Source organism: Papaver somniferum, chromosome 6 (genome assembly GCF_003573695.1).
Source record: "Papaver somniferum cultivar HN1 chromosome 6, ASM357369v1, whole genome shotgun sequence".
In the NCBI taxonomy this organism is placed as follows: domain Eukaryota; kingdom Viridiplantae; phylum Streptophyta; class Magnoliopsida; order Ranunculales; family Papaveraceae; genus Papaver; species Papaver somniferum.
Window position 1 is genome coordinate 130,389,399 of NC_039363.1, and position 9,713 is coordinate 130,399,111.

Sequence of the window (9,713 nt, forward strand, 5' to 3'; positions counted from 1 at the left end):
CATTCTTCCTCCGATTTAATCAGATCTTATTTATACTTATATTTGTCTTGTTCCGGTAATCCTTTTCTTTCTCTGGCCGGATTTCTCGGTTTTACTATTGCTCTGGTAATCTTTTTCATCTCTGACCGGATGTCTCGGTATTGTACTTTTACGTTATGTTCATGTTACTTTATATTCTCTTATTATCGATCCTAAATTCATCGTAACATTTCCATTAATGAGAAGGTTTCTTGTTTATTAGAAAAAAAAATTGGCCCAAGTGGCCAACGGGAACAACCATGGGTGGGTTAGGTAGGGGAAACGTAATGGACCTTAAAAAGGCAGTCAGAGACATCAAAGGAAACAAAGATCCAGCACGTGTATTTATTTATTTTCCATTTACAATTTTACCTACCCTGTCAAGAGCCCAACATTAAAAGTTACCTCGTATTGGCATATACCCAATTGAACAAAAGATTGGGCAAATAGCACTCCACTGGACTGCTCGTACCCAATGAAAACAAAATATTGGGCAATTGCATCTTTCACCGTCAGGAGCCAAATATACAAAATTACCTGAAATTGCTTTTTACCCAATCGACCAAAATTTTGGGCATTGACTATTGACTCTTGAATTCCCCCTATTTCGGCTAATCTATGTTGGACACCGGACAAGTTAGAAAGCGACCCACACACTAAGTGACTCAAAATACTTCACTTACTTCCATCGTCATCTTAGTTTATCACCACGACCTTTCCTTGCTGCAGTTCCGCTAGTGAAAGCCGTTTAGCATTTTCAGCTGCTCGCACGTAATAGTACAATCTCCAAAGTGTTCCATTATCCTTCATAAACAAACCACACAACCAGTTAACATATAGCGGCAAGAAAATGACCTAGTGAGTACTCATTCTGTCCTTTTCATATGTTACCTCCTTATCCAGATCAATGTTCAGCTCGTAAAACGATTGTCCACCTTTTGGTAGCTTTCTACGTTTGATAATTTGTACAACTCGATCTAGATTTTTTGGGGACAGAGTCTGAATCAGATTCCGAAGCTGTTGCTTCTCGACAATGTTCATTTGTCTGCAAATTCAATTGAATATAAAATATTAGTATTTGTAATCAAAACAACACAAGAGCAATGGGGCAGATTTCACAAATGAAGTTCTGCCGTGCAACAAATTAGTACCAAACTGGAAAGCTCATTATGTTGTTCTTGTCACACAAATGATGTTTACTAATTCTAAGTTCAGGCTAACTAAGGCAAATGGATAGACACATGTTTATTAGAAAAATGAAAGTTCTCATTAGCATTGCCAAAATCATTCAACTAGAAAGTTACTAACTGACAAGAATTACAACAAATCCCCGGAAAATCTCTATTTTTATTCTGGTATACATTAACGAACCTGCACTTGGACACTACAATATCAAGAACTTCTTCGAGCTTCTGCTCCATGTGTTCTAGCTGAAAAAAGAGAAACACTTAACTTCAGGTAGGCTACAGCTCTTACTCTAAAGTATCGCAAGGATCCATAAGGACCATAACATAATCTTCACAACGAACTGCTCAAGATAAATTTTTTTTTACCTGTTTAGCTAATTCATCATTATGTTTATACAAGGCTGCCTTAGCTTGCATTCCACCATCCTCCAGAAGAGTAAGTAAATAATCATTCACCTGGGAAACATGTAAGGCCCAAGGCCATGAGTAGTTTAATATACAGTATAGCTCCAGAGATGGACGACATAGATGAACCCCCAAAGAGCAAATATGAATTAGGCAAGTTCTACTTCTGTGGCAGATTAATCCAACAGGTTGTTACCGTTGTTTTATTCCTGCCAAGGAGTAATAAACTTCTGATCTTTCAAAGCACACACACACACACACACACAGAAACTTCTTACAAACTTGAGGAAAAACCACTAACACGTCAAGAATACCATGGGAAAAATTTCAATTGGGTGGTTGCATTTTTACTGTTACTTGTAACCCATTATTTTTTTATCTTTTTTGGAAATTAACATGCTTTCTCTCCACATAATGCAACTCTTCCAAACAAATGCTGCAACAGACATAAAGCTGGGTATATGAGCTTACAGATTCTGTGTCTTCCTCAGCACCTTTGGCATCTGACGCAGCTTTCTGTTTTTTGTATCTGATCCCACAAGCGTTACACAAAGTCTGAAACAATTAAACCTTCTCAGATGATACAAATCAAACTGCCAACTGGGGCATTGAAAGTGACAAAAGGGTTTGGCTGACCACCTTAGCCCCACTGGGTCCAACTCTCCATTGAGGTGTCGTTGGTGAGCTGCAATTACTACATCTTTTTCCCTTCCCACCCTTGCGGCCACTTTCATCGGACACAACTGTGTCTGAACCTGATCCCTGCTACCAGAAAAGAAGATAAGCAATCACAGCAAATTCACACTCAATGGGTGCTAAATCAGAGCAAAGGTAAAAAGTGCGAACCTGCGTAGAAGATTGGGGGCCAATGGAGGAATCACTACATGTAGGCGTACTTATTGGAGTGGAAGAAGAGGATGATTTTTGCTTCTTAGATGGAAGTGAGCTGACAACCCCACGTTCCTTGTCTTTTAAGGACGATGTTATCTTGTGCATACCTAAAACAGGCTCCACCATCTGCATTCAGAAAACGATTAATCACCAGAACTTAACTATCTATATTCTTCACAATCAAATTGTTTAAAGGACACCCTTTGTTTATTTGTGTGAGTCTTTGTTGTGGGTGCGTACACCTGTGTGCATTTGAATGGATTTCTAATACAAAAAAAACCCACAACACGTACCTCGTCAAAGATTTGGATAACCATCAAGAAAAAAGCACAATGGCAGGTCAACAATCAAGTCCATTTCTAAGAGTCAAACTCTAACATTTCTAAGATTTGGATAACATTTCTGTTTTGTGTCATCATGGAAGAATTTTAGGCCAATAAAGAGTGAAAATTACCTGATCAACTTCCTTGCTTAGGTCAGTGACACCTTGCTTGAGACATGTCTTCAAATTTTTCAAAGAGATGTGTGAAAGACCAGGCCTAAAGCTGTCGGAAAAAAATGCACCAAGTTCTTCAACCACCGAAACATGGCTACAATCATTTTGGCGGAAAATACGTTGAACTTCAGAAATGTAATATTCAGCAGATTTCGGTTCAGCAAGTGAAGCTTCTGACATCACCAAGGAATATTGCTAGCACTGCATGTGACAACCATTATTTGTCAGCATAGTCACATTGGAACTGAAATTCAAAATATAGAAATCTAGTAACAAAGATGTAGACAGAGTAACACAGAAAATCCATTCAACACAATTCAGCTGATTAGCATATCAAATACTCAGCTGATTAGCATATCAAATACAATCGTTATAACCTGACCCTGTTGAGTGAAAGTTATGCTTTTCTAGTTTTCTATCTTTTTATAGTTTCCTTGTAAATATACATCCATGCAATCAATATAAGGGGAGGGAGGGCAGTAAATGTTCCAAGAGGTTTGCTCTCCTATGTCACCCACCCAACTACAGTAGCATCTTGGCCACTGTCATCAGAGAGAGATGGGAACCCTGTTCAGATAAAAAAAAATTGACAGTTACTAATTAAAGGCAAGACATGGTCTGTTATGATTGATCTAGCAAATCAGTTACAACAATTGCTCATACAAGAAGGCTATATTCTGATGACTTTATACAGCTATTCAAACACTTGCATCATACACGGCGAAATTCTGATGGATATGATTGTGTTACCTAGTAAGAACACACGAGTACGTGTTCCAGAACTCAAAACTTACAGATACCATCAGTTTACAACTTTTGCACCAATAACTACCTGCACAACCAGGATAACCATCATCTTATTGTACTACATCACACAAAGTTGGAATCTGTTTGCAGAGAGGAAAACAAAGACATCTGCAGATCTAGTCTTTTGAAAATCAACATATACTATATCCAAAGAGTCAGCAACCACAATTTATACAGAAAATGCAAACTCATGATATGACAACTGCCTCTCAAGCCATAATTAAGGTAGGTCATACACATATCCCAACCAATAGATGCCTTGGATTTCAGCTTGTCCCAGACTAAAATGGAGCAAAGATGCAAACAAAAGATTTGTATAAGAACTTAGAATCACAAACTACATATTCAAAAGAAAGGGATTGGCAGGAAACAAGCATTTGATCAAAAAGTTCATTCTCAAACTAGTAACACTTTACTGACAAGGAGGGATACTATATACACCTACATGCTCAAAAAGCATTATCGAGCATAATGCAGGATGTTCTCCGCACCATGTATTTCATCTTTACCTTAAATCACCTACACCATTCTATACCTTGAAATATTTTAAGGCAAATAATATACCTTTATTATGAGATAACTAAAAGATCTAAAACGGTTAAGTTTTTGGACCACTTAGTCACCACACATGATGTATACAACCGATATCAACACAAAAAAGAACACCTTTTTATCCATTTCTTAAACATTCCAACTACCTAACCTTCTTTATTCACATTTGACGATGGTAATGCTAGAATAACAGTACAATAGTAATACATAATGATTTACGATGAAGATGAACCACATACTACGAAGAACATACTAGATCATGTTTTATGTAAATAAAATTATCCACCATATTCTCACAACACTTCATAAAAACATCATGATTTCTGGATCTAAGTATTTGCATCGTACTCGGAGAAAATTTACATGATACAAAAGAGAAAAAATAACTACAAAAAGCATTTTTAATTGTACTTTCCATGGATCTTATAACATGAAGAGCCTAACAATGTCAACACTTCCAAAAAGAAATCCATCCAACTTTTAGCCTCTTTTTGTTCAGATCTAAAATGAAAATTACAATTTCAATACTGGTTACTGTTGCATAAAGTTAATTTTCTCATCTTATATCATGCAAATTTTCTCCGGAAACTACGCTACAACTGTTTGATTCTAAATCCGTCTTCACTTTTAGACCCAAATATGATGGTTTCACAACTAGGTATTAAAAAATCTCCTTCCAGTCTCAAACAAACATTCTCATCATCATCGTCATCAAGCTTCAATGATGCAGCATGAATGGTAACAAAACCTAAAGAAACGGGAAAGCAGAGGAAAAAATCAAGAACAAACCCTAGATTTGGTTTTCACCTGAAATAGCCGAATATTGGCAGGGAAGAAAAGGGGGTTTTGATCTCTCGGGACCACACAGTTTGTATGCTCTTCGGATCCTTTCTCTTCACCTTCTAGGTTATCTTCTTCCTCACCTTCTAGGTTATCTTCTTCCTCACCTTCTGGGTTATCTCATGAAAAGAGAGTGACGGTGGAGAATATAGTACAGAGAGAGGTCTTATATATACTTACAGAGAGATAGAATTGGTTCATCTTTCCTTAGGTAGACCCGATATTCCACCCGATGGAATGCCATCTGTCTTTTATTTACTGCCTTATTTTACTGAAACGGCTAAATACCCATTAACAGCCGATATATCCTTCCAATAATAACTCCGTTTCTGGACTGATTTCAAAATTCAGTCTTTGCGACGAATTAAAGTCTAAACACGAAGCTACAAATTTAAGCTCCATCCATATTGGCTATGGTTTCGAATTCCTATTGACAAGTTGGATTCTAGTTTTGTATTTTGACTACGACATGTGTGTACCTCGTGATTATTTTACCAAGTTTCAAAGTCATCTTGCCCATCGGAATAGGTCATGGGAGTACAGACCTAGTTCATTTTTCTTATTCCGTTTTCTTTTTCTCTCTCCTTCATGTCATCTAATGGCGAAGAGCAGTGCTATCCCACGCAGCTGCGCGGGACTGCTCAAAAAAAAACAAGCAATTTATTTATCATAGGATTATTTACCCCACCGTTAAATTAGATTCATTTTCATTTTTTATATAAAATACAGTTGGCCGAGTTTGGATATTAGAAAGAGGCCCCTTCACTTACAAAATGATATAAAAACAATCCCTTTATGATTATCTTGTTTGTTCATGTAAAAGAAAAATGAACTTAACTGGAAAAAAATCCTGTAATTTTGAATCACGAGGTATGTGATAATGGATTAGAAGTGATCAGAAAACACTCTTTTTGAATGCAATTGAACTCAAGTTTTCAACTGGTTACATCCATCTCTGGTACAATCAAAAGATGAAGATCTAAAAAATGTTCATACTAAATTCAACTCAAGGTTGCAACTGTTTATATCTATTTTTGGTACAAACAAAGGAGATATATAAAAATGGTACAACTAAACAATTCAGGCTCCACATCTTTTTATAATAATTTAAAGCAACGAAAAATTTCCAAGAGATTTCGGTTGGAATTAATCATGATCTAGTTCAACATCAGGAACATAACTTTTGGTCTTCTGATGCAAATTTGATAATAACCTTAATTAAATGAAGAAACTTTAAAATCCATCAAATAAAAAGCACCACTCACTAAAAATCCCCACAAGATGTAATCTCAACTAAATACATATCGATAGATACAACTTAAGAGAAACCCACAAATATTTGTTACAGTAAAAAACAAGATAATCAACGAAAATGGTAAATAATAAAATCAAATCTTGAGATTGGATTGATGAAATCAGATACAAACTCATTCATCCAAACTAAAATTTGAACTGGAAATATAAAAGATTCACTCAATCATTGAGTTGATTTCTACTCTTGGAGGTTTCTCTACTCTAAGAGAAACATCAGTAACGTCGTCATAAAAATAATGTGAAAGGATGCATGATGAAATAAACAAATATCAAAGGGACCTAGAGTTTAATACGCTAACTATGCCTGTTGTAATTTAAAGAAAAAATAAAAATGAATCTAATCCAACGATGAGGCAAACAATCCTACGGTAAATAAGCTGTTTGCTTATTAAGCAGTCCCGCGCAGCTGCGCGAGACAGCACTGCTCTCCAAAACGCCCAGCAAAATAGTACTGAGCATTGTTGGAATGACATTTCTCGAACTTTGTGTTGAGTGTCTATTAAATTGATATTGAGTGTCACTTGAATTCACTTTTTCTCTCGTTGGATATACAACAGATCATCGATTATGTGGTAAACGTCAATCGGATTTGCATTGAGTGTCAGTTGGATTAACGTTAACACAAATCAACAATTATGGTTATGTGGTAAGTGTCATGTGACGTTTTCTGGCTAGATTCAACGTTTTTCCGATTGATAATGTATGTGAACTGGATAACCGCTTTCACTTGGATTTGAAGCTCCCTTTCAAAATACCTTGAAACATGATTTGGAAAAAACGTGGAATTGCTCTATTTAGAAAGCGAAAATAATAATAATCATGTACTGCATATTTCAAAATTCGAACGAGCACCTCCATCATCGTCCGGTTACCAAGGTGTGATGTCATCAACTTGTAAACTATAAAGACAATGATGGACGTGCTTGTTCAAATTCTGATCGCGAAGCGGCGCTAAAACTCTCCTCTGAAACCATTAGATTTGATGTTCCGCACTTGGAATTAAGGGCGAGTATGGTCCAGAGTGTACCGTTTTTCTCACCATCCCCATCCAGTCAAATACAAAACAAATTTTAAGTTTGGTATCCGTATCCAATCCAACACCAACATATTTGCATCTGATGAAAACGTGAATGAAGAGGTTGGGTATGGATGATCCAATGCATTTATTTTGTAATTTATATTTTAAATAGAGATACAATACCAACAAAACTAACTTGAATTCTCAAGAAGTAACAGAAAATTAACCCGACCAACAACAAAATACTAAATCCACGAATACTAAAATTCATAACCACAATAATAACACCACAAATCAATATTCAAAAGTGCAAAGTGCAGTTATTACCTGCTTTCTGGATGTCTCTCGAGTTTTGGCCCTTTAAAGTTTGATAAGGTAAATGTTGAAGAGATAAATACATAGTAGATTATATATAAAAATAAATAGTACATTATCCCCATATTTTACACAAAATATTATGAAGAACCTTTATGTAACGAGAGCGGGTGTCCAACGTTTGTCCAACGTTTTTTAGGACAACAACCACTTCCAATCCAAAATCCGATGGATCCTCCAAATTACACTTGCATCAAGATCCCTTTTGTTGATGTACAGGTAGGAAACTCACCCGTGGAAAAAAGGATGGGCCAGATCAGATTATGTAAATTGGATCCCATATTTTATTTTATTTTTTGATACGAAAGGAAATATATTGAATTAAAAAGATTACACACCGTTATCCCTATGGATACATTGTGTTATCCAGACCGGAATATTGTTTGCCAATTTTTTAGCTGAAACGCCAACTATACCATGTTTATCCAGCGAGTGAGCAACATTATTTGCATCTCTAAGTCGTTTATCACTAGACTTAGAGATGCAAATAGAATTGGATCCCAAATTCTCACCCTTATTTGGAATAGCTCAGATTCCACCGTAAACCTTGCTCTTACTTTAATCTACGGGGTAATTGAAAATCAAAATCAAAACATTATTTCAAAAATAATATCTCCGATGCGAAAGGAGTTTCAAAAATAATAGAACTCTTAAACTTTCCCCTAATATCTTTGTAGCCACAACGAAACACATGAAAGATTTTATTGCTCCATCAATGTAATTCATGGCCCTAGAAAAAATCAAGAGGAATCCATTTATTAAAGATTAATCAACAAACAAACTGACTTGAAGACACACACTATATTCATACGTAAATATTACAAATATGTTATTTGCTATGAGAGGCATCTGCCGAACTCTTAAACCGGCAGTTTCAACTAGACTTTAGAGGGTGTCTGTAAACCATATAAAGAGTAAGTTGTTTTTTATTTATTTAAGTAAATCGGAAAGTCAAAACTTATTAGAGGATTCTAATTCCAAAATAATTGATAGAACCAATAAAATATATATTTCGGTAAAAAAATGTTTTTAACTTTTGCGTATTTTTCTTTGTTGTCGTTGTGCTAACAGGTTTAAACTCAAGGGCTTGGTATCATGTCCTAAAAAATTTACCGTCGTACTGAAGGGAGGCCGAGCATACGTTAATCTCGAACCAGCATGTTTCTATAGAAGTAAATTCCATCAAACAACTTACTCTAGATAACTTATCTCTAATCATTTACTTACATTTTTAAATTAGCATGATTGATAATACTAGCATGGGTATAACAAATACGATAATAAACAATCTCACATGATACAAATATTACTTGGTTCACCTTTCCTATGTAGGCTACATCCATGATCAAAACTACCCCGAGAAGCTTTCATTATCATAACAATTTATACAACGATACACTTCATATAATCAACTATTTATATAACCCACTAGTGATAAAGGACTTAGAAACAACAAGATATATTACGAAGAGTTTACCTCTTCCTTTGTTCTTCTTCTTTCATAAGCCTCTATCACCATGGTTGCTTCGACTTTATACAAGAACATGAAGAACATCGATAATTCTAGCTTATACCATATGAATCTTAGAAATCATATATTTCTTCCATACCATCTCACTGCAAGTCTCTCTTTTTACATAGATTTTTCCCCATCATCCACTGTTATAGGACATAATGGTTGTGACCCTCTTACCCCTTGTCAAAAGGGTGATCTTCCTCACCATTTAAGCCCTCTTATATAGTAGTTGCATCCTTGTACCCCAAGTCTTAGAAAACTCCTAAGAATTGTCTCATACCTTAATTAGGAAAT

The 9,713-nt window shown here is 35.7% G+C and overlaps 1 protein-coding gene across 6 annotated transcripts; it reads right to left on the reverse strand.

Moving 5' to 3' along the window:
• Positions 1-333: 333 nt before the first annotated feature.
• LOC113289307 (GATA zinc finger domain-containing protein 11-like) lies at positions 334-5,391 on the reverse strand. 6 transcript variants are annotated; one of them, XM_026538536.1, is made up of 11 exons: positions 5,164-5,391; positions 3,748-3,829; positions 3,516-3,564; positions 2,956-3,198; positions 2,457-2,627; positions 2,250-2,372; positions 2,082-2,165; positions 1,572-1,661; positions 1,390-1,448; positions 910-1,063; positions 334-822 (listed from the first exon to the last, which is right to left on the reverse strand). In XM_026538536.1, exons 4-11 carry the CDS (start codon positions 3,175-3,177, stop codon positions 715-717), a joined length of 1,011 nt encoding a protein of 336 aa, XP_026394321.1. In that variant the 5' UTR covers positions 3,178-3,198; positions 3,516-3,564; positions 3,748-3,829; positions 5,164-5,391; the 3' UTR covers positions 334-714. The 6 variants fall into 6 exon arrangements, with proteins under 6 accessions (XP_026394321.1, XP_026394323.1, XP_026394319.1 ...); XM_026538538.1 differs by lacking the exon at positions 3,748-3,829; XM_026538534.1 differs by lacking the exon at positions 3,516-3,564.
• Between the last annotated feature and the right edge of the window lie 4,322 nt (positions 5,392-9,713).

What these genes read in the sequence shown, in the direction of transcription:
- LOC113289307 (XM_026538538.1), bottom strand. Translation starts at nt 3,177, where the DNA reads ATGTCAGAAGCTTCACTTGCTGAACCGAAATCTGCTGAATATTACATT. An exon ending in GCCCCCAATCTTCTACGCAG is followed by an intron (nt 2,373 to 2,456) that starts GTTCGCACTTTT and finishes TTCTGGTAGCAG; the next exon opens with GGATCAGGTTCAGACACAGT. An exon ending in ATGATGAATTAGCTAAACAG is followed by an intron (nt 1,449 to 1,571) that starts GTAAAAAAAAAT and finishes CTCTTTTTTCAG; the next exon opens with CTAGAACACATGGAGCAGAA.